At 52.6% G+C, this 24,562-nt stretch overlaps 1 protein-coding gene across 1 annotated transcript in view; it reads left to right on the plus strand.

Annotated features, from left to right (window-relative positions):
* DYSF (dysferlin) overlaps positions 1 to 24,562 on the plus strand; it is a gene marked incomplete at both ends in the record, with an annotated part of 98,712 nt that overhangs the window by 36,332 nt on the left and 37,818 nt on the right. Inside the window, 8 exons of the mRNA XM_008592399.1 lie at positions 6,272 to 6,313; positions 7,882 to 7,997; positions 8,507 to 8,620; positions 10,032 to 10,209; positions 10,777 to 10,901; positions 13,676 to 13,782; positions 19,145 to 19,337; positions 21,410 to 21,565. Coding sequence (XP_008590621.1) covers positions 6,272 to 6,313; positions 7,882 to 7,997; positions 8,507 to 8,620; positions 10,032 to 10,209; positions 10,777 to 10,901; positions 13,676 to 13,782; positions 19,145 to 19,337; positions 21,410 to 21,565 — 1,031 coding nt within the window. The remainder of the gene's footprint in view (positions 1 to 6,271; positions 6,314 to 7,881; positions 7,998 to 8,506; positions 8,621 to 10,031; positions 10,210 to 10,776; positions 10,902 to 13,675; positions 13,783 to 19,144; positions 19,338 to 21,409; positions 21,566 to 24,562) is intronic.

Consider the following 24,562-nt stretch of genomic DNA (forward strand, 5'->3'; position numbering starts at 1 on the left):
GGGAGCGCCGCCACGCTCCCAAGCGGCGCACTGTAGCAGTGCGCCACCAGGCCGGCCCATAATTTTATATTTATATATAATATGTTTTTATATTCTTTATATTTATTCTATTATAAATTCCCTGTTCATGTTCTTGGTCTGTTTTTCTGATGGTATGTTTGTCTTTTTCTCATTGTTTCATAAGTTCTGTATATATATAGATATTAACTTTCCCCCTGTCATATATGTGGTGAATAATTCTTGTCAATTTTATTTTACCAGTCAATAGTTTTTGACTTATGGAAATTTAAAATTTCTCTGTGGCCAAATCTGTTAATCTTTTCCTTAATGAATAAGGCAGGGATCTAACATTACTTTTTCCAAAATTGTTCTTTGGTGATACCAGCATTGTATTTTGAATAATATTTTTCCTATATTTTGAAATGCCACCTTTATCACCTACTAAATTCCTAAGTGTGTTCTTGGGTCTGTTTCTTGATTTTCTATGATCTTTGATCAGTATGTCTGCTTATTATTTCTTTGGTTTTGGTATCTGGGTTATGCTGGCTCTGTAAAATTAATTGAAAAGATTTAAAGTCTTCTCTAACGTCTGGAACAGTTTATAAAACATAAGAATATAGTATTTTGAGGGTTTGAAATAATTCACCCATAAAACTGGATGGGCTAGGTGCCCTTTTCGAGTGGGTATTGTAATAGCTCTTTAAAAACTTTTCAGTTTTTCCTGTGATTATTGTTATTTTTAGTTCATTACTTTTACTCTAGTCAATTTGGATAATTTATATTTTCTTAGAAAAGCATCCATTACATTGAGGTTCTTCTAATGTATTTAAATAATGTTATACAGAGAAAACTTTGATAATGTAAACCATTCTTTCCACCTGTGGTGTTTCCTTTTTTAAAAATTCTAATGCTATGTGTTTGAGTTTTCTTTCTTTTTTCTTGATTAGCCTAATTAGAAGTTTTTTTTTTTTTAAAAAAAGTCATTGGACTTTTTATCTTTTTTTTAAAAAGTCATTGGACTTTTTATCTTTGTACTTTTTTCTTTAACTTTCTTTAGATTTATTTTAAAAAAAAGTCATTGGACTTTTTATCTTTGTACTTTTTTCTTTAACTTTCTTTAGATTTATTTTATTGTTCCCATTTAAAACAGTCTAACTTCTTGTGTTTGTTTTCAAAATTTCTTATTTAAATAATGAAAGTATGGTTTCTGCCTTATATACATGCTTAAAAGGTCTTCAGGACACCACAAGGTTATATTTAACTCTTGTTTCGTTTTTATTTTTCACATTTAAATATTTAACCTATTTTGAATTTATTTTGGTGTATTTTCTGGGAGCAGTCTGATTTGACTCCTTTGTAGGTAGTCTATTTTTTTTTCTGACTATTTGCTGGTTGTAGGAATTTATCTTTTTCCTTGCAGTCTAGAAAATTACTTTGCTCTATTTAGGGGTAGAACTGTTTCTACTGAATTTTGTCTGAGACATGGTAAATTCTTAAATCTGAGTTTAAGAATAATTTTTTTACTCTAACATTATGCCATGGGTAGCTGAAGGCAGGGTAGGGTAGTGGTGAAAGCTCCTTTAAATATTTAACCTATTTTGAATTTATTTTGGTGTATTTTCTGGGAGCAGTCTGATTTGACTCCTTTGTAGGTAGTCTATTTTTTTTCTGACTATTTGCTGGTTGTAGGAATTTATCTTTTTCCTTGCAGTCTAGAAAATTACTTTGCTCTATTTAGGGGTAGAACTGTTTCTATTGAATTTTGTCTGAGACATGGTAAATTCTTAAATCTGAGTTTAAGAATAATGTTTTTACTCTAACATTATGCCATGGGTAGCTGAAGGCAGGGTAGGGTAGTGGTGAAAGCTCCAGCCCTGGAACTAGCCAGCTTGGGCTCAAATTCTGTTGGCTTTGCTTCTTTGTAGCTGAATGAGTTTCTGCAGATTCACCTCCATAAAATGGGGCTCTTACAAGTCCCAACCTCATAAGGTTGTTGTAAGGAGCCAATGAGATTATAAATGTAAAGTTCCTATAGTGTGTGGCACAGAGTGAACCCTAAAGGAACATTTGCTGTTTATTATCATTATTACTGGCTTTCTGCATCACTCATCTGATTTTTTTGTTTTCTGTACCAATTCTGCTTTTTACTGCTTTCCATGTAATTTAAAATTGGCTATTGCATTTTTGGTTTCTTGCCCAGGCTTCTTTTCCTTCTATCACCCCTTTTATATTTTCCTTTTCTTCTTTGCTCCTTGTCTGTTCTCTTGCAGAAGTTTTGCTTTGTTTCGCAAAAGCTAGTTCTTCTTGCATGCTGTTGAGGAGTCCAAATCATTTTCTGAAAAATTCAGATGGACACTCTCCTGAATCTTACAGATGCTGTTTCCCTGTCCTGGTTGGCACTCTGTTATCCCCCCCCCCTTTATTCACCCTCTAACAAGATCTGTTCAGTGTTGGTGTCTTTCCACAGATAGGGTGTGTGGGTCTCTGTCCCCACAGCTTCTTAGGTTTTAGCTGGTGAACATGTTAATGTGCCCAGTTTCTGGCAGACTGTCCCAGTGCTTTTGAGGCTGGTATCTTCTCCAATCCCTTCTTCTAGATTCTCTGAAACATTAAAAAAAAAATGTTTGTTAATTACCGAACATTTCAAGTACACACAAAAGTAGAGAATTGTACAGTGGACTCAGCTTCAACACCTAGCTGCTCTCTGCCAGTCTGATTTCATCATTGATACTTTGAATTGGTAGAACACACAAAAATGACCTTCCAGAACTGTGGAAACTACCTGTCCCAGGATGCAGCCCCCTTCACTGATTGCCATCCAGATAGTTTCTGAGGAGAGTTCTCTTGAATACAGGTAGAAAGATTTGAGTTGGGCGGGGGCAGTGCATCACGGGGTGTGTGCAGAGGTGTTCTCACAGATCAGAACTACCAGTATGGAAGACATCTCTTCTCCAGTTTTCTGACTGGTGCTGTCCAGGCGTCTGAATCCAGGGACAGACTGGAAGAGGCACAATGTGACATTTCTGGCTGTTTTCCAACAGCCGCTGTTTCTGACAGCCAGCTGATGGAGAGTTTAGATCCTTCTTCTTCCCCCCGTCAGTCTTCATTTCTGGTGATGTTCGCCTTCATCTTTTTCTGTGTCAGCCTGAATATTTTAATGGGAAGGAGAGAAAGATGTTTATGTGACCACTGGATGGCGCTCAGGTCACGGGCAAGCCAGGGAGGCATCCAAAGACAGGACTACCTTCTCTCTTCTCTCTCCATCTTCTGGAAATAAATGAGAATCTTCTTGCAACAGGCTAACCAATTTTGAATATGCAATTAAATAGCTTGATCTGTGTGACAATAAAAGAGCTAAATTTATTGGTGAAACTGGAGCCGTTCTTTATGACTGCTCGGATTCTCTGATGTCCCTTTCTGAGGCCGCCTCTCTCCAGCCCTGAGCTTAGCACTGGTCTTGCTCCCTGCCAAGCTTCTCCCATTTGTCCTGAGGCCCCCTCAGAACATAGCACTCCAACTTTCCTTTCACCTCTTCTCTGTTTTTCCTCCACCTTGTGGGGTTCTTGCACATCGCTTTATTTTCTCACAGCTCTCAAAAGCCAAATGAAACTGAACTTTAGAAACTGGTTCTTTCTCCACATTCTCTGGCCTCATGGCTCATGGATTATTTGGTTCAACCAGGAGTTTTTGTGTTTGTGTTTGTGTTTGTATTTCCAGTGAGGACAAGACCTAGGACTAACCTCTTAAGCACTTCTGCCCACAAGTTTGCCTGGGCACACGAAAGTATTCCTTGGACCCTGTGCGTCAAAATGTTAAGTACAGATTTTGTTTATTAAAAAGGAGTGCTTTCCTTAGAAGCTACTGTTCTTTTGAAAGGTAACAGGCACATGAGACCTGTGAAGCTATGCAGATTCTTTGATAGCTTTACGCATATGAAAGTCACACTTCACAAATAGCACTTGTATCCTACAGTTTTTTCATGGCTAAGAAATCTGGAGTTAGTTTCTTTTTGTCTTTGGAGTGTAAATGATGATGCCTTCTCAGCAGTTCTCCGTTTCTCCTCCTGCCTGGTGAAGGCTAGTGTCAGGCAGCTAAATGCCATGTGCTTGGGGGTGGCAGAGAGGCAGAGGAACTGGCGGGCTGGCCACAGGCAATGGCCTCAGCTTTTCCAGGAGACACACGTGTCCCCAGGGACTGTCTGCAGGGCTGTGACTTGTGGCTCATTGGGCTGGGAGCTCCTGCCCTCAGTCTCCTTTGGCTTCCCCCAGGTGAGGGACTTGGGCTTTACTGCTCAGGCCACAAAACTGGGAGTATTCATCTGTGTTTTGGGGCTTCCACAGCCTTGGTTCCTGGGGCTTAGGGAAAACACACCAAAACACTTGTGTTTTGGCAGAAGGGTGATGAGGACTAAATAGAAGCTTTGTCTTGGGTGGCTTTACTGGTCACTCTGACCTTGACTTTATGAACTGTCTGCAGACACAGGGGAGAGAACCTGGGATGAGCCTCAGTACCCAGAGACCTGAGATTTGCCCCCAAGTTAAGAATCACTGTTCTAAGATGTCATCAGGGCCATGTCTCATTACACACTCCTAGTGGCTAGCACTGTGCCTCATTAGATTACTTGAATGAACAAATGAATGAATGCGTGAACTAATGAAAAGGGGTGGTTGGGAAACAGTGAACTGCACAGCCACCCACTTGGTCCTCCTAACCACCAGAGGCATGTGTTGGTCAGATGGCTGGAGGGATTAGGGGCACATCTGTGTCTGGGCTGGGCACCAGTCTGCAGCCAGGATTCAAAGCTGGTCTATGGGTGGGAAGCAGAGTTTGCCTCTGCAAGGAGCACATGGGGTTCGGAACTGTGACCTCAGCCTCATTAGCGTGAGATAACTGGCGAGGACTATTAGTAATTGTTTGGAAGGAGCTTAACATGGAATCCGTTTCCTTCTGGTGGTCGCTGGCCACTGCTCTCCTCGGGGCTACAGCTGTGCCCATGTCGGTCCTCTTGCTGTGGCAGAAAGCTCCTCTATGGCCATAGGCCTGGCTCCCCCAGTGATGAAAACCTATTCCTGGGGACATGAAAACAGCCACAGATTATGATTTCTGCAGCGCTGACGTCTGCCAGCCTGCATTCACAGCTGAGGGCTGGCAGCGCCTCGGGCTGCCTTGTCCCCCTCTTCTCCTGTCCTCACCCTGTGTCTCTGCTTATTCTTCCTTCATAACATGTTCCTCAACTCTTGGCTCTTGACCACAATCATGGGGCTGTGGGAAATAGTAGCAGGTATTACTTTTGGAGGAGAGCTATAGGAAAAGGTGAATAACAAATAAAAATAATCAGCAAGTTCACCAGCCATGTCCCCAGGCTTGGTCATGACTTCAGACTTGGTTACACTTTGCTGGGTGGAGAAGGAGTAAGGGAAAGTGAGAGTGCAGGAAGAGGCAGAAGTCAAACAGGACAGGGGAAGAAGACAGAGGGTTGCCCACTCTCTTGGGGGCATCTCATACCTGCCTAGAAGTGAGGGATGGATTTCAAGAGCCCCAAGTTGTGCCAGAGCATTTCCTGCCTTGCTTCTCTTATTTCTAGACATCCCTTACCAACATTTAGGGGCACGCCCAAGCGTGCAGAGCCTTCAGCTAATGCACAGCATCTGGCACTGTGCTTCACTGGAAGTGGCAGGCACCAGAAGGCAGATCCCAGTGCCTGCTGTTGTGAAAATGCAACATGATGCCTTCAGTGGCAATACTGGAAGTGACCACTGGGTGGAGATGTTGTGCCTTAAAATGCCCCTGCTTAGTGTCAGTCCCAAGTGTCATCCTGCCTACTCCGGTGGGAGCATTGGGTGTGCCTTGCTGCCTAGCTCTGGTCTTTTTATGTTTTCCCCACCCTTTCTTTGTGTCTGTATTTTGTTTCCCTCACTTATCTGGTTATAATATGGAAAAGCACATTTTCTTTTCTGTATGGAATCAAATTTCGAGTCCAGTTTTTAGTCTTCAAACAGAACACACATAGCCAGATCAGGTGTGGGGGGGTGGGGACCTGACGGCTCACCATGTGCTGGGGGCTGTGCCTGGCTGGGGTGTGGGGTGTGGGGGCGGTGATTATTTTGTGATAAATTCTTGCTGGGCTGGGGTGGGGCTTCAGGGCACATCTGTTTCCCACACAGGAGCTGTCTTTTCCTACTGCCCACCCTCCATCCACAGCCCATTCACGTAACCGCTCCTCCTCCTAGCCCTGCCCATCCTAACCCCTTTCCATTTCTTTACGCTTCAGAGGAGCCTGCAGGTGTGGTCAAGCCTCCGCAAGCCACAGACCGTATGTTGCTGTCACCTTAGGGATTACAAGGGGAGTGGGGCCTTGGGGTTTCTGCTGGAGGGAGGGGAATTTTTTGATTGGCCTAAGGTAGGATTGAGACTCACCCACAGTCCCTGAGCTTACTACCTTTGGCTGCTACCTCTCAGCCACTACTGAATATGTAAATCTTTTGGAATGCTTTAAGAGCAATTTCCTCCCATGCTCCCCAAACCCTTCCTAAACCTGCTGGGTGGAGACCACTCAGTCTAACAGTGAGGGTTTGGGGCAGGCATGGGGGTCCAAGGGGAGTGCAAGGTGTCTTGGGACCAGAAGGAGGTCAGGGGGAGTTGAAAAACTCTTGAAGTGGAAATTCACAAGGTAAATCATAATTGAGGTGATTAACACAGATAATTAGTAACGCTCATGTTGGTTCCATCTGCCCCTCCCTCGCCCCCTGGTCTCAGCAAGGATGGGAGCACTCACAGTGCTCCACCTTAGGTCTCACTCAAGCACTTCTCTGCTGAGGCCATTTATTTTATGCCTACCTTGGCCCATCCTTGTGTGGATCGTGTCCTCCCATCGTGTCCTCCCAGATGGTTCCTGCTCCTGGCCCTTTTTTCTGCCTTTGGCATTCTGGAAATGCCTTCTTCCCCTTCCCCTGAAAGGGACACCCTGTCTTTTCAGGGTTTTCAGAGTATGGCCAGTAAAGTCCCATTCTGGAAAACTCACTGTGAGCTGGAAAATGACATTAACAAAGGAGAGCTTCCAAAAAGGAGGAAATGATGTGGAGAAAAGATTTTCTCTCACCGTTAATGTGATTCTCCTTCTCCCTCTCCTCTGCCCTGTTCCACTGAAAATTTGTTCTTTGCACAGTGGGGGAGAGTTTCCTGGGATGAGTCAAGGCCATTAGGACATGGGGCATGTGCTTGGGGCTGCACTGTGGGGGAGGGACGTATACTGGGCCCCCTCCCTGTCCCTGGGAGACAGCTTCTCTGGTCACCAGGCTCTGGGACCTCCTTCGTGCCTCCCCACTGGCTGGAGGACCTGAGGCGCTGATGGAAGTGCAGGATGGCGAGTGGATGCCAGACTGTGTGGGCCTCAGGAGGGCACAGGCAGGGAGGGTCCCAAACCCCAGCTTTGCATGCTGGCTGAGTGCATGGGCTTCAAGGTGACACCATTTTAGGTCCTGCCACTTTGTATTCTTGTGTTCAGGGCACAGGCAGGGAGGGTCCCAAACCCCAGCTTTGCATGCTGTCTGAGTGCATGGGCTTCAAGGTGACACCATTTTAGGTCCTGCCACTTTGTATTCTTGTGTTCTTTTGCATCTCTGAGCCTTCAGTTTCCTCATCTGCAAAATGGGACTTATAGAAATAAAAGTATCCACATCTCAGCGTAGTGGTGGGGATGAAAGGGATTAAAGGGTCTTATGGAAGATCATTAGCATCATGATTTTTTGTATAACCACAGGGGCTACATCTGCTGCAAGTGGGGGGACTGAGGGCCAGGGATGGGCTCAGGTCTGAAGGTGGCAGTTAAACACTGGAAAGCCGCCCTGGGCCAACCCCTCTGATCCCTGCTGTGTTCCCCAGTGGATGACCATCTGGGCTTCCTCCCCACATTTGGACCCTGTTACGTCAACCTCTATGGCAGCCCCAGGGAGTTCACAGGCTTCCCGGACCCCTATGCAGAGCTCAACATGGGCAAGGTGAGACGCCAGGCCCCTGGATCCTTCAGGTACCTGGGCCTGCATGTGGGGTCTTCCAGCTTGGCCTGGGCAGTGTCTGAGCTCAGCCTAGATTGTAAGGGCCTGATAAGGCCTGAGCAGGCCCAGGCCAGGCAGCCACCCACTCAGATTACTCTCCTTCTACTTGCTCCCTCCAGGAACCTTTCTCTCTCCCATTCCCCTTGACTCTGCCCCTCCCTCAGGGTCAGTCTGACCCCTCCATTTTCCTTGTTCCTGAGGCACCCAGGCTCCATCTCAGACTTCACCTCCCCTTGCACTGGGCTGGAGGCTGGCACTGACCATCGGGGTGGCTGGGCATGTCCCCTGAGCTCGCTGGGCCATGATTCTCTCATCTGCAGAGTGATGGGGTTGGCTCAAGGACCTCACGGGTGCCTGGGGGATGAGCTACCTCAGGGCCAGATCATGCCCATTTTTCTTCCCCTCTTCTGCTCTGTCTCCCCTGCTCCTGGTGACCTGACCACCTCTGTCAGGGGGAAGGTGTGGCCTATCGAGGCCGGGTTCTGCTCTCCCTGGAGACCAAGCTGGTGGAGCACAGTGAGCAGAAGGTGGAGGACCTCCCTGCAGATGACATCCTCCGGGTGGAGGTGAGGGTGTGGCTCTGGGAGGGGCATGGGCTCTGGGAGGGGGTGGGAGAGGAGTGGACAAGCAGGGACTGGCCTCGAGGTGCCAAGGCCGAGAGAAGACTCAGCTCCATCCGACACACATTGTGCCTTCACCTCTTGGCCTCAGTGGCTCTGCTGTAAAGTGAGAATAATCCAACACCTACCTTGCCACCCTCGAGGAAGTTTCAGTGGCTCAGAGAAGATAAATGAAAGTATTTTGAAAGTCTAGAGCTTGATGCAAAATGAGGTGCTATTTTATAATAATAATGTATGAATAGGAAACTATTAAGTGTAGTCTATTAAGCACGTACCATATTTCAGAGATTGAGCTCCTGACACTCCTGATGTCATTGAATCTCCAGCATCCCACAAAGTGGCTGCTGTTATCTCCATTTTACAGATGAGGAAACTGAGGCTCAGATACATCAGAACAATGAATGGTAGAGCTGGGCCTTGTGCCCAGCGGCAATTGTAGAACCAGGAGTCTGCACAGTGGTTTAAGCTTTTAGACACTGCAGTTATACGGCTCTGGTTTGAATCCTGGCTCTACCACTTACCAGCTGTATCAGTTTCCCTCTCCATAAAGTGGGGATAATAATTACACTTACCTCATCAGACTGTTGTGAGAATTAAATGAATAAATACATGTATGCAGTAAGCACTCAGTAAGTGTTAGTGTTATTACTACAAGGATACTTCAAAAAGTTGGAGGAAAGATTCATATTATCTTTTAATTCTATTTTTCTTTGAACTCTTTGAAGTACCCTCGCATTTACATTCTCCTAAAACCCAGTTGTCTGACCTCTCTTTTCCCATTCTTCTATGAGGGGAATCATAAAGTCATCTTGGTTAGAGTCTGGATGTGTGATTGAGTGCTCCTGTGTTCTCAGCCCTGTGCCCAGTGCCCAGAGGGGACATGAGATTCATTCATCCCAAGCTCATGGCCATGGCAGCCTGCAGAGCTGGCTGGGGTGGTGGAGACTCTGAGTGGCGTGGGGTGGGAGCTCTGGGCAGGGGCATGGTGGTTTAGACTCCCAGCACCTCTGAATGGCCTATGAGGCCTGGCTTGCCCTGAGGGGCACTGTGGGAGACCTTGCTCCACTGACGTGGCAGTGCCATCGCTGCTGGTTCGGATTAAGGAGCAGCATGACCCTGGAGGAGCAGATCTTATTAGAGAAATATGGCCAAACACACACAGACCTGGAATGAGTTTGTTCAGTTAGTAACTAAATCTGGATGCTGTTTCTTTTTTGGACTATTTGCCACCCCTCAGTCCAGCCAGCAGTTACTAGGTGAGGGTTATGGTCAGGGCCTGCCAGACACGTGACGCTCCCCACCCCGGCCGTCTTCCCTCCCCCTCCTGTGACCCTCTGGCTGCCCTCTCTGCTCTCAGAAGTATCTCCGGAGGCGCAAGTACTCCCTCTTTGCCGCCTTCTACTCGGCCTCCATGCTGCAGGACGTAGACGATGCCATCCAGTTCGAGGTCAGCATCGGGAACTATGGGAACAAGTTCGACACCACCTGCCTGCCGCTGGCCTCTGCCACCCAGTACAGCCGGGCAGTCTTTGACGGTGAGGCCTGAGCCGCAGAGAGGGGCTGAACACTAAATTGAGCCTCTGTGGGAAACTGCTGGAGGCCTGCTCAAAGGACCCAGCCCTGGCGAGCCTGTTTGGGGTGTACCCTGCTCTGCTCCAGGTGGGCCAGCTGCCAGCATACACGGACTGGGCTCCTGAAACCAGTTGCCCATCTCCATCCTTATTCGGAGTCTGTTGAGTGTGGCTTAGAGGTCTCGGGGAGTGTGGGCTTGGGTTTCCCAGAGTCGTTCTAACGACCCCTCTGTTTTGATGTGCTGTGGAGCCCTAAATGAGAGCAGCGGCTGTCTGTTTAACGACAGACAGCTCAGGAGCTCAGGCACCTTGTTTGGACACTGGGGAATACAGGTCATACCATGTGTGTCCAAGCAAGTGAGTTCTTAGATAGGAAGGGGAGCAGGTACCTGTCTCCATCCCACCATCAGCCCCCGTCCCAGCTGCGCACCTTCTAGCCCTGGAGTGCCTGGGAGGCCTGAGTTCTGCAGTGTCCCTGCCCACCCACCCCTCCACTCCTGGCACAGTCCTCAGGCCCTGCTCCCCACCCAGGATGCCACTACTACTACTTACCCTGGGGCAACGTGAAGCCTGTGGTGGTGCTGTCATCCTACTGGGAGGACATCAGCCACAGAACCGACACTCAGAACCAGCTGCTTAGGATCGCTGACCAGCTGGTGAGTGAAACCTGCCCCTGGCAGTCCTGTCCTATGTCTGGGAAGAGGAGAGAGGGGATGAGAAGAGCCCTAGGGAAGCCCCAGTCTGATGTAGGAGACAACACAGAGGAAGGGAGCTGAGGAAGCTGAGATTGTAGCAGCAAGACACAGCCTTGCACTCACTGACTCACTTATTCATCAGATGCCTTTTGACTCCAACCACATGCAAGGGCTTGTACTAGGAACTTGTAGGTAAAAGTGAGAAGCCAGAAGTGAACAAGGAGCTGCCTCTGCCTTCAGGGAGTCAGTTTAATAAAGGAGGGCACAGGCTCACCCGCTCCTCTCATGTAGGCTTTCCAAACTTAGATTCAGGTGACACACCAGGCCAAGGGGCATCAGGAGGGCAGTGTATGGGCAGCGTCTGGTGGGGGCAGGGGATGGCCCCTACTCCAGCCCTCACACACCTGTGCATGACTCCCCTCCGCCCTTGCTCCAGCCCTCACACACCTGTGCATGACTCCCCCCCACCCCTGCTCCAGCCCTCACACACCTGTGCATGACTCCCCTCCGCCCTTGCTCCAGCCCTCACACACCTGTGCATGACTCCCCTCCGCCCTTGCTCCAGCCCTCACACACCTGTGCATGACTCCCCTCCGCCCTTGCTCCAGCCCTCACACACCTGTGCATGACTCCCCTCCGCCCTTGCTCCAGCCCTCACACACCTGTGCATGACTCCCCTCCGCCCTTGCTCCAGCCCTCACACACCTGTGCATGACTCCCCTCCGCCCTTGCTCCAGCCCTCACACACCTGTGCATGACTCCCCTCCGCCCTTGCTCCAGCCCTCACACACCTGTGCATGACTCCCCTCCGCCCTTGCTCCAGCCCTCACACACCTGTGCATGACTCCCCCCGCCCCTGCTCCAGCCCGCACACACCTGTGCATGACTCCCCCCCGCCCCCGCTCCAGCCCGCACACACCTGTGCATGACACCCCCCCTGCCTCTGTCTTAGACCCACCCACCCACGGGTGCACACACTGACACATGACTGTGCCCACTGACCTTCATGGCCTAGGGTCCTCTGTCCTGACAGTGCCAGGCTTGCAGTCCTGTCCTATGTCTGGGAAGAGGAGAGAGGGGATGAGAAGAGCCCTAGGGAAGCCCCAGTCTGATGTAGGAGACAACACAGAGGAAGGGAGCTGAGGAAGCTGAGATTGTAGCAGCAAGACACAGCCTTGCACTCACTGACTCACTTATTCATCAGATGCCTTTTGACTCCAACCACATGCAAGGGCTTGTACTAGGAACTTGTAGGTAAAAGTGAGAAGCCAGAAGTGAACAAGGAGCTGCCTCTGCCTTCAGGGAGTCAGTTTAATAAAGGAGGGCACAGGCTCACCCGCTCCTCTCATGTAGGCTTTCCAAACTTAGATTCAGGTGACACACCAGGCCAAGGGGCATCAGGAGGGCAGTGTATGGGCAGCGTCTGGTGGGGGCAGGGGATGGGAGGCGGGAGCCCAGCTAGGCTGCCAGTGCAGGGGTTCAGAGGAGGGTGATGAGGTCCTGGGAAGGAGATGGATTTGGGGGGAAATTGCAGGACTTGCTGTACAAGGCCTTGGTGGCCCATTGGACTTGGGGAGGAGGAGGGGCTGTGAGAAGTGACTCTGGTGGCTGGGGGACTGGGAAGATGGTGAGAGGAGCATAGCCTGTGGGAAAGTGGAGGAGGCATGTGCAGGCCCCGCTGCTGGAGCAAGCGAGGAGCAGCCCCTGGAGGGAAGGGGGCTGGTGGGGCGTGGCTGAGGGTGAGGAGGTGAGCTCAGGAAGAGGAGAGAGGGAAGGGGAAGGGAAGGACTGGGGTCTGGAGTGGGTGGGAGGGGTCCAGGCCCAGGTGGAGGGCCGTGGTGGCCCACAGCTTCCTTGCAATTGGCAGCTCTAGGGGAGGGAGGATACCAGCAGACATTGAAATGGGGAGAATTTGGAGTCAATGCTGCACTTGTCCAGACTCTGCCTTCTGGATGGATCCCATCATTGTTTCACAGCAAGACTGTAGACCCCGAGAGAGCTGGGACTGTGCTTTCTTTCTTGGGCTTGTCCCTAGACTGGTGGTCCCAGTGCAGAGCCCACGTCGCTTGCTCAGGAAGGCTGACGGTGGGGAGAGGTGCATGGAGGACTGAGGGATGAGCCTTGACCTGACAGGCATTGCGAGAGTGGTCTCCACCTCCCAGCTCAGGGCTGAGCTCATGGAGAGCTCCAGAAAAGACCTCAGTAGAGGAGACCAGGTGCAGCCCAAGGAGTGACCAGGCTATGCAAGTTTATGGAAGGAACTCCCTGTGATTGGAGGTGGCTGCACTGCTCCTGGAGGAAGGTGGACTTGATCTCAGCCGAGTTGTGTGGTAGAATCTGGAAGGGAGAGAGGGTTCCAGGTGGGGAACCAGAGCAGGCTCAGAGAGGGCCTCTTACCTGTGGGTGGTCAGACCTGGCTTGAAGGTGGCAGGTGGGGAGCAGGATGCAGTCAAGTTCTGTTGAAGTCTGTAGACAGACCCGTGCTCCTCTTGACCACGTGTGAGGTTGGAGCTTCAGGCTTGGGACTCTTAGATGTGTTTGGGTGTGAGGAGCCCTGGAAAGTTCCTAAGCCAGGGCAGATGCTGGCTTATTGGGTCTGGGCTCTGCCTTCATTGCTCTGTTTGTTCCTTTTTGGCTTAGGGACTGGGCTGTGGTGACAGGGCCTGGCCGTTGGGTCCAGTGTGTTCCTTCCACCCCACAGTGACACTCCTAACCCTTGCTTACCTATCCCACAGGAAGCTGGCCTGGAACAGGTCCACCTGGCCCTGAAGGCTCAGTGCTCCACTGAGGACGTGGACTCCCTGGTGGCTCAGCTGATGGATGGGCTCATTGCAGACTGCAGGTAGGGGGTACCTGGCACCTCCAGTGCCCTCCTGTCCTGGCTCAACTAAGCCTGTTTCCCTGGGAGTGTTCGTGTGTGGTGGTGAGCGATGGCACGTCTCCCCAGCCACGCTTGGCCAGCAGTCCAGCCTGTGCTGAGTCCAAAGGTGGCGGAGCCAGCACGGGGAGTTGAAAAGGTGACATTTAGAGCAGGTCATAAATCTCCCCGCAGCGGCAGCAGCTGTGGCCGGGCGGCCAGCTCACCTGAATAGGGAGCATTGTGTCTTTGATCCCCGACCTCTTATTTCCCTGATGGAATCTCCAGGAGAAGCTGGCTGGACGAGGGGTGGGGGGGTAGGGCGTGGGGTGGGGGGGTGACGGCACCCCTCCTTCCCCCAAGGCCATGTCGGGGAGCATGGTTTCTGTTTAGCCTTCTATTGACACGGCTGAGTGTCAACTTCAGGAAAAGGAGGCTCTGGGGGGATGGAGGATGGGGGGTGTGGAGGCCCAGCAGAGGGGTACATCTCAGCATCTCCTCCACTACTGGGTGGTTTTGGGGAGCCACTCAAAGGCTTTGAAAATTGGTTTCCTCAGCTCCAACCTGACATGAAGAAAAACTACTTTATAATATCTCATAAACAAAGTCTCTGGCCCTTAGGAAGGATCTAAAAAATAGTAGCTATAATTGTTAAGAAGAAATAGCAGGAGATGTAGATCCCTTTAACCAGCTTTGTGGTTTTGAGCAGCTTCACTTCTCTGGACCTCAGTTTTCTCAGCTGTTAAATGGACTTAGTAATAAATAGTTGCTCTTCTGCTCTCTATGGGGTTAACATGTGCAAATGAGTGAATACATGCAAATGTATTCTATGCCCCCTCCGCATCTCATCCCTCCACCCTCAGCCTGGTTGTAGAGCCCTATTGAAGGTATCTGAGGAATGCCTTCATGCTGAAAATTGGTGACCATGGCTTGTGGTGCGGCGTCCCTCCCAATCCTTTGTACCCCAGTTAGGAAGTGCATCTTCATCAAAATATTACCCCAAAGAAACGCTACCCCACGGTGGTGGGATTCCTGATGGGTCATTCATGCATTCTCCAGATCTTCCTGAAGCCTGGCAGTTTCAGTGCCAGGCACCCGGAGTGCATTGGCAAGGGTGCCCTTTCAGCCCTCCAGCGGGTGACAGATGCAAAAAATGAGCCAAAGGGGTTTTAGAGGCACGGGCTGTAGGTGCTTGGAGCAGGTACATCTAATTCCAACAGATCTAATTCAGAGAAGCTTCCTGAAGGAGGGGATGCTTGATGCGAACATGCTGATGTGAGGGAGGAGTAGGAGTTCGCCTTTGGAGGGGTACAGCCCAGGCAAAGGGGAAGAAGCCTGAAATGCCTGCTGCCTCTGGGGGATTAGCAGGGGGAAGCTGAGGCCCAATTGGGGCAGGTCTTAGGGGCTCCGCCAAGGAGAACTCAGCCCTGGGAGCCGTGGAGGGGCAAGGTGGTCCTCCATGGCTCCAGTGTTCACCTCGACTGCATTGTGAGAGATGGGCTGGTAGTGGTGGTGAGGGGCGGGTGCTGGGGACCACGCGAGGGGAGGCTAGACATAGGGCTATGCAGGTGTAGCTGAGGTAGTGACACTGGGAGGGGTGGGAACCAGAGGAAGCAGAGGACAGCAGGGACCACTTGGGAGGTATTATGATGACAGCTCCCCTTTTGTGCCAGGCACTGTTCTAAGAATTTTGCATGTGTTTGCTAATCATAAAACTCTAACCAGGTAGGAAGTAGAATGATCCCCATTTTACAAATGAGGTAAACCTGCCCAGTAAGTGGCGGAGCTTCCTCACTGTGCTGCTGTGTCATGGTCAGACTTGATGATGGATTGGATGTGGAGGCCAAAGGGAGGTCTGGAATCCTCCCCTGGCTCTGGCCAGGGCAGCTGGGTGGGCATCAGGGCCATTCTTGGAGGGGCTCAGCAGGGGGAGGACTGCGGGTGGAGATGAAGAGTTCAGGGCAGGCCATGTTGAGAGGGAGGGACTTCTGGGACCAAGCTTGCCCTGTGGTCTGGAGGTGGACAGGCAGAATGGGGGCACACAGGGGCACATCCTGGGGGGCTGTGGCTGTGGGGGTGAGCTCAGCCGGGTTTCCCTGTGCCCCCAGGCCACACCTGCAGCACTACTCGCTATGCCTTATTGGCACAGCCTCAGGTGTGGTAGGTGGGCAGGGCTCGGGGCTCTACCATAGCACCACTCATGATTCATGTCTTGTGTGGAACTTGGCAGGTCTGAGATGCCTGAAACATCCAAGATGGGTGGGACCCAAGTCCTGGGCTGCCCTCAGTGCCTTCCTCAGGCTCTGCTCTTGGAGGACTTGGCTAAAGACACTTCTACCAACGCCTGGCCCCCTGGAGTCACTCTCCTGGGGGTAGGCCCAGGCCTCCCTGGGGCATTGGTCCCAGATCAGGAGCTTGGGAGGGGAGCTGGGATCCTATTCCCTTGGGAATGCACAAATGGCTCTCCACAGGGAGGAATTGATTGATCAGGACTGATTGCTTCAGGCACCACCAAGTAGCCCTGGACCTTGCAAAAGGGCTTCTTCCACCTTCCCTCACAAGCAGGGCAGCCAGGCGGGGGGCCCCTGCCCAAGCCAGCTTGGCCGACCACGGCTGTCCACCTGTTCCCCTGGCCGGCCCTGTCCACATCTCCAGCACTGGTATTCCTCGATCCATCTCAGGCCCTTTCCTGGCTCGTCTCCCTGGGAGCCTCCCCCCTCCCCCCAGGTCAGTGGCATCCACTCTGTTCTTCCACCCCAGCCCTCTTCTCTGATCTCTAGACCCATAGACCCAAATGCCCAGTGGACATCTCCATGTGATGTCCTGACAGCACATCCATGCTGTGTCTGAGGCTACGCATGTCCCAGACAGGTTTCATCACCTCCCCCATTGTGTTTCCTGGATCCATCATCCCCAGAACCCCTGCTGGAAATCGGAGCCAGCTCTGACTGCCCTCCCTCTCTGTTCCCCTCCCCAGCCCTGCTGGCTCTGCCTCTCCCAGTCCTTCTTCCTCTCCAGTCTCTCATTTCGGCATCTCCACGACCTTCCTAAAACTGTGCCATGACTGCCCCACTTCAGCCTGTGGGGGCTCCCATTACATCCAGGAGAAGTCCCAGCTCTCATCCTGCTGAGCAGGTCCCCACCACCTGCCTCATGGACCCCCAGCCCCTCTGAGCCTCTGTGCTGGCTTGTCCTGCCCTTACCACCCACACGTGTCCGCCTTGCCTCTGAGCCTTTGCTTTTGTGCACCTGGAGCTCCATCAGCCAGAGCGCTCTTCCTGTTCTCTTTGGTCTGACCAGCTCCTGCCAGTCCTGCCAGGTGCAGCTCGGGGCTACTTCTTCCAGGAAGGACTCCTGATTCTGAGGCTGCTCGAGTGGGGATTGCAGACTGTTTGCCTTTCTGTTCTGGGAGCTCCAGGAGAGCAGGGCTGGTGGTCTTGGACGCAGCTCCCAGCCCAGGCCCAGCAGAACTATTGCTCAGGAAGAGTGAAATGAATGACCCGAGGCCAGTTCATCTTTCAGGCTGTACACTGTCACCTCCTGAGCGGTCATCTCTGATGCAGGCATCCACGTGGTCCCGCAGGGTCTGGCAGCGATGTTGTGAGCAGTCGCTTTGCTGTCAGCCTGCACTGACTTTGCTCTGGGCCTAGGTGATTTCCAAGTCAGTGGGGCTGGCAGGGCCTGTGCCCTTGCTTAGGGTGGGGGCACCACCAGGCTCCCCTTCCCCATCTCCTCTTCTTTCCATACCCCCTGCCTTGTTCTTTCCTGAGGTGGGAAAGGACCGAGACAGCTTGTTAGTGGCACTTACAGGTCCTGGCTGTTTCTTGGGGAGTCTTGGCTGGGCTGTGGCCTCCGTGAAAATCCCCCTTTGGTGGTCTGCAGAGCAGCCCCTCCCCGCTCCCGACCGAGGCCGGGTGCATAAATCACCCTGGCTGGCCTGGCTCTCCTACCCCTGTGCAGCCCCGCCTGTCCCCGCCCTCAGGCCCACTCCGGCCTGGTTCCCAGGCAGGCCCCAGCCCAGGGCTCTGGCCCAGGCCCCCCTCGCCCGCCGAGCGTGCCCCTCCGCTGCAGCCAGCGGGCTGAGATGGAGGCCTGCGCTCCCGGCCTGGGCAGTCCTATCCGCGGCACCCGCGGGCAGTAAATATTATATTACCACAGGGTGTGCAGTACGTGACCTGAGACAGGCCCCGGGGCTTAAGTTTCCCGAGATGGAGTTTGCGTATTGCTCCCCCCACCCTAAAAATTCAATTAAAAAAAATAACAGGAAAAATGTAGTGCGCCGAGGGCCTGCCAGAGTGGTGTATCTGGCGGCGGCGGTGCCGCTGCGCTCCGGCGGTAATTGGTTCTGCATAGCTCGGGGAAATTGGCAGAAAAATAAATCAGCCGGGAGCCGGGAGTCGAGACGCTGCGGGGAGGGGAGCAGGAGGTGGGGGGGCCGTGCAAGGGGTGGGAGCAGACCTGGCGGAGCGGGGTTGACTAATGTCCTGTTTGGGAGTCGAGGGCTTGGCTGGGGGTGGGGTGCTCTCCCCACACCCTAGATCAGGGACAATCAAGAGGTGTCCTGCCTGGTGAGGGAGAGCACAGATGCACAGGGCCCCCATCCTGTCCTGCATGACCCGTGTGTGTGCTGACCCTGCAGGCTTGGAACCGTGAGGAGGAGCCCCATGGGAGTGGGGGTGTCAGAGTTCTTTGCCTCCAAACAGGATTGAGTTTAAACCTAACCCCTTACTTGGGGCACAGGGCTGTGTTTCTGGGACCGCATGAACCCCGCCTCCTCTCCAAAGGCTTCCCAAAGCAAAGGGGTCTGGCAAGGATGTTGCAAGGCAGCCCTGGGTGGACACATCGGTATACTGGCTGCTGACCTCTCTGCAACGTCTGCAGTGGCTCGTCAGGGGTCTATAAATTTCTTTCTTGAAGAAAGTGTGCACAACACAGAATGGATTTGTTTTAGTGGAGGGCAACTTAGCGCTCAGGCTTCTGCTCTAGGAGGACCCAGGGGCAGGAGAGGGCCTTTTGGGCCCTCTGAGAGCTTGCAGTCTGTTGGGGAGAGGGGGACACTCATGCAAAAGAACTTACCAGACTGGAGTTGAGGATAAGTTCCAAACAGGTGGCTCCAAAGCAAAGTCTGGTGGGCTTCAGAGTTGGAAGCATGCTGCCGATGTGGCTGGGCAGGCTTCTGGGAGGAGGCGAGGATGGGGCACGTCCCACAGAGGTGACTGTGCATGCAGATCAGGCTGAGGGTGTGGGCCTGTTGTGAGGGCCAGTGCACAGGCATGTGTGTACCTGGACCTGGGGGAGTGCTGGGCTCCTGTTCGTCAAGCACATCCCATCTGTCTTTTCCTCACAGCCAGCCTCTGGGCGATGTCCACCAGACACCCTCTGCCACCCACCTGGACCAGTACTTGTACCGGCTGCGCACCCGTCACCTGAGCCAAATCACTGAGGCCGCCCTGGCCCTGAAGCTTGACCACAGCGAGCTCCCGGCTGCCCTGGAGCAGGCTGAAGATTGGCTTCTGCGTCTCCGTGCCCTGGCGGAGGAGGTAGTTAACTCCGCGAGGCACCTTCTTTCTTCTGCCCTCCTGCTACCTGGATCATCAGCACTGGGAGGGACAAGGGACCATGATCCAACCCTGGTTCCATTGCTGGGTGACTTTGGGCAGGTGACTTAATCTCTCTGGGCCTCAAGGTCCCATTGGTAGAAGGAGGAGAGAGGATGCAACGGGATATTGGGTGTTATGGAGCCCACCCAGAGCCTGGCGTACATTAGGTACTTAACAAATGCACACTACCCTCCAAAGTATGTCCAGACAGAGTTGAGACCAGAACCCAGGTACAGAGCCTGGGCCTGCTTCCCCAGGGACCTGATTCCTTCTGGCCAACCTGGCCCCAAACCTGCCTCTCACAGGCCCTGTATTTTCTGCTCTTCTGGATGCCTTGTGCCACAGGCCTGGGGAGGCAGCATTTGCTGTAACCCTGAGCTTTGTCATATCTAATCAGAGAGAATTGGCTCCAGTTTGTCTTTGGGAACACCATTTCCACACCTGCATACCCTCCCTCCCCAGGTCTTCAAGGCCAGATGCACCCACCCAGTTCTCTGGCAAGCAGGCAGGCCACAGATTTGTCCAGAAGGACAAGAAAGTTCTGCTCATAAGTAGTGAGCAGACACAGCTGCTGCCCACTCTGATCAGAGCCATCTGGACCCCTAGGGAGGAGGTGGGGATGGTGAGGAAGGGACTCCCCAGAAGGAGTGTGTGGAGAAGGGCAGGTCCAGGAGAGGGGCTTCAGCAGGAGTGAGCTGTTGGAGGGGAGAGGGAGGCCCAGGTGGTGGGAGGGTGCTCAGGAAGAGATGATGGTTGGTGGAGTCAGCCTTGGATGCCTCCCTGAGCAGGGTCTGCAGGCACGTGGCCAGTTCCCTAGGGGGGACTGTGTCGCTCAGCCACAGACCAACCCTTCAGGCTGGTCACTGGCTGCCCTCCATCATCTTGGCCCAGACTGACCTTTGAACTCTTGGCACAGATTGTGATATGGCTGGGAGGGGTTAAGGCCACTCGGGTGTTATTTCTTCACTGGAAGGTGGACAGAGCCCTTCTCAAACCCGAGTGTGTGTCAGAATCCCCTGGAGGGCTTGTGAAACAGGTTCCAGGCCCACCCCCAGAGTTCCTGACCCCCAGGTCTGGGGTGCTGCCTGACAGCATGCATTTCTAAGTTCCCAGGAGCTGCTGTGCTGCTCAGGGGCCACACTTCGAGAACAGCTGGTGTAGTGGTTAGGAACACCTCAACCTCTCTGAGCCTGAATCTCCTCACCTGTCAGGTGGGAGGCCTCCCAAGCTCACTACAGGGATTAAATGAAACTGTGCCTGTGACATGCTGAGTGAGGGCTCCAGGAGATCAGCTCAGCAGTAGCCCTGGGTAGAGACCCCACCCCACCCAGGGCACACTTTGCTCATCATCCTCGGAAGCAGATGGACCCCTGCCCAGCTGTCTCTCCAGAGTGTCCCATGGGCAGCAGTTGTCACTCACTGCTAGAAGCCCTGGGGGGCTCAGGGGCCTTGAAGTTTTGGTCTGGGCTAGTCACCACAGTCAGAGCCAATTGTCTCAAGACCCCCAGGTCCCTGTTGTTAGAGCGAGGAGGAGTGGGTGTCCTCTGGGAAGGGGCACATCCTCCGTGGATTTGCTGCTTCTCTCAGGGCTGAGCAAGGGGGGTGGTATCTTAAGTGTGGTGTCATCTGCCTGGTCAAATCTAATCCTCCAGCGTTTACCCATGGGAACATTTACCTAGTAGAGGGGACCTAGGAACTTAAGCTCTGAGCTCCAGGCAGAGGCATCTCTTCCCAGAAACATGTACTCAGCTAGGTGAATTTTTGGTGGGCTCCTCATGTGAGCCGGGGGCAGCCTCCTGCCCTGTCCTCTGGGGGCTCACAGCTGCTGAGGACAGGCACTCAGCTAGCCCTGAGAGGTCAAGGCGAAGGCCCAGGCGGGTAGCGTGTGGGATGAAAGCCGAGGGAGGAGAGGCCTTTGCGGCCTCTGAGTCAGAGGTCAGCTCACGGTGTGGCTGACGGGCGTGGACCGGGGCATGTCAGCTTTCCCACCCTGACGGCCACCCTCCCTCCAGCCCCAGAACAGCCTGCCGGACATTGTCATCTGGATGCTGCAGGGAGACAAGCGTGTGGCGTACCAGCGGGTGCCCGCCCACGAAGTCCTCTTCTCCCGGCGGGGTGCCAACTACTGTGGCAAGAATTGTGGGAAGCTGCAGACGATCTTTCTGAAAGTGAGTTTTCTTTTTTCCCAAGTCATGATCGTGTTTTCTCAACACAAGGTTTTTCTCCCATCTCTACTGTCTCCTTCTCCTGTTCTCGTCCTCTCTCAGAGTCCTTGGGCTCTGGTCTAGGAGGGGGCGGAGGTCTTTGGTCCTTTACCTCTGTCCCCCACAAAGTACCCAGACTCCACACATCTAGACCAGAAAGTTAGCAGGTTTGAGCTGGAATTATGGGGCCTAGAAATGAACGAGGTCGCGTCTCTGGCCCCAGGCCATCTAGGAGGCTGATCCCTGAGTAGCTGTACTCCTGCTCCCAAACAGGTACCTGGTAGGGAAGCATCAACCCCCAGCCCCAGCCTCTTACAGTCCTGGCACAGACCTGGTCTCCACGCCCTGCCTGTGTGCCCCCGACTCCAGCTGGAGCCACGCTCAAGCTCAGGTTCCTCCCTGCTGGGAAGGCTGGTGTCTGGGGCTTGGGTCCAGGTGTGTCATGATTTGGACCCGCTGGAGAGCTGGGAACATGTAATTCTGTGCCCCAGTCTCAGCTGGCCCGCACCTCTCCTTCCCTTTCTCCTCTTCCAGCACCATCCCTGCTCCGTCTCCATCTTCTCTGGGGGGATTGACCAGCCTTGAGGGTGGGCTGATGAGAAGTGAGCCAGGTGCTTAGGGCTAATGTGGGGACATAGAGCCAAGGCTGTTTTGGTCAGGGGACTGCAGCCTGATGGTCAGAACATAGTGTGGGGAAATCCCATCCTGTGCTATGGCAGCCCAGGCTCAAGGGGAGGGTCCCTCTTTGAAGGGCTGCCATTGAGGCTGCCCCTGTCAGAGGAGGAGTGGCGCTGGGAGCGGGTCTGCTCTTTACCACTTCCTGTTTGCTCCCAGTGGCTCTGTTAGCATCCAAGGCTCTGTTAGCTTGCCTGGCCTTCATCTCAGCCTGGCCCATGTCCCCAAAGCCCCTTTGCTCTCGACCTCCCTCTTCCCCACGTCTCTCCCCCCACCTCAGATCTTCTAGGAAGTCATGGTTGACTAACCTTAGTCTCTAACCCTCTGAGCAGAGCCCTCTGAGTGACTGTTGGTCAACCCATTTATAGAGTGGCCAGCCATTCTCTTTGCCCCCTAGGGTAGGTAGATAAAACAGACTTCAGCAGTACAGTGTGTGCAGACGGGCTGGAACTCTGTGTGGCCTTGGGCAGGTTGCCTAACCTCTCTGAACTGCCTGCTGTCTTCTCACCTATAAAATGAGGATGAGGTTACCCATTTCACCAGTTTTTTTTTTTTTTTGTGGCTGGCCAGAATGGGAATCCAAACCCTTAACCTTGATGTTAGAAAAACTGTGCTCTACCCACTTGAGCTAACCAGCTAGCCTTTCCCCTCCCCCCCTCTTCACAGGCTTTAAGGGTTGAATTAGGTAATGGGTAATGGGTCTTGCTGAAACTAGGTGATCAGTGGGTATTAGTTTCCCCCCCTCTTCTCCCCTTTCCCTTTTGGGGAGCTCCCTTGCACCTTGGGGAGAGGAGGCTCCATAAGTGCCATGTCTGAAAGCCAACCCAAGGCCAGGAATGAACAGAAATCTGCACACAGAGTCATTGGTACTTCAGAGGAGAGGCCAGCATTGCCCAGAAAGTGGAATCAGGTGTGTGTGTATGTGTGTGTATGTGTGTGTATGTATGTATGTGCATGTGTGTGTGTGGGGGGTGGGGATGCAGCAGGCTCCCCCCTCCCACCGCCTGGGTGAGGCATCCCCCAGGAAGAGAGTGCTCACATGCCACCTGGGGCACATTTCCCATGTAATTCCAACCTCCTAGAATATTAACCTCTGAGAATCTCCCTCCTAAGCCAGTATCTTGCCTAGTGGGGCAGAAAGGACAGGAAGTCAGGGAGAGGCCACATCTGAGTGGGGCTAACCAGGGAGGGCTGTTTGGCAAGAGCGGAGGTGGGGCTGCAGGAGCAGGTCTGCTGGACTCGCTGGAAGAGGATGGGCTCCGAGATCTGACCTTTCGGCCCCACAGCCTTGGGGAAATGCAAACTGAAAATTTTCCCTGATTCTAAGCAAAAAAAAAAAAAAAAAAAAAAAGATATAGAATTGTTTCTCGAAGTCTCCCCGACTGAGTTTATGAACCCCGCCAGTAGCTCCTGAGCAAGCCCTACAAAAATGTTGGCAGCAAGCAGAGACCAAGAAAACATTGGTGTTTCTTAACTTAAACCAAAGTTGGAAAAAATGAGCACCAGCAGAGGAGAGGAGCCCCAAACTAGACATTTCTTTATTTGCTGTTGCTATTTTGGGTCCGGCAGGCTGGCCCTGTCTGGGGGAGGGCAGGGAAGAGGGCTGGGGGTGGATGGGGGAAGAGCGGGTCAGGCATTCTTGCCATCTCCCTGGGGCTGGTGGTTTGGAGGGGAAAAGGCAGCTAAACACCCAGGGGAGAGGACAGCTGAAGCGACAGCCAGACAGCCGGACAGCTGGACAGCCGTGGGGAAGTTTCCAGGGGGTGGCACGTGGGGTCAGGGGCTCCTCCAGGCATCACCAAGGATGAACCAAAAGAAGAGGGGCTGGGTCTGTGGTCGGGAAGTGTGAGATGGTCACTGCCTAGGCATGTCCAGCACCCTGTCTTGAACCTCCTACCTGCCTGGGCTCTCCCTCTAGGAATCCAGGCCTCTTCCACTGCTGTGGGACCCCTTGCCTCAACCTCCCTTTCCTCTTCTGAGCCCATTCAAACTGCCGTCTCCTCCGGCTCAGCTCCCCCGAGCTCATGCACACTAGGCCCAGGCATTCCACGTGTTGCCTCCTCTTGGGGACAATGTGTTATTCGAAGAGTGAGAAACTTCTGCTCCTTAAGCCATATCCAACCTTTGCTATCAATCAAATGGTGAAGTAATTGTGGAGAATAATTTTTGTATGTTGGCTTGTTGTGGTTATTCCATTTTGGCAGAGCTTCTGAAGGTTTCAGGATTAAAAAGCAGTTGAAGACTAATGAATAGTGGTTAACATGCTGATAAGCACTGGAAAGAGCA

The sequence above is a fragment of the Galeopterus variegatus genome, unplaced genomic scaffold (assembly GCF_000696425.1).
Source record: "Galeopterus variegatus unplaced genomic scaffold, G_variegatus-3.0.2 Scaffold7885, whole genome shotgun sequence".
In the NCBI taxonomy this organism is placed as follows: domain Eukaryota; kingdom Metazoa; phylum Chordata; class Mammalia; order Dermoptera; family Cynocephalidae; genus Galeopterus; species Galeopterus variegatus.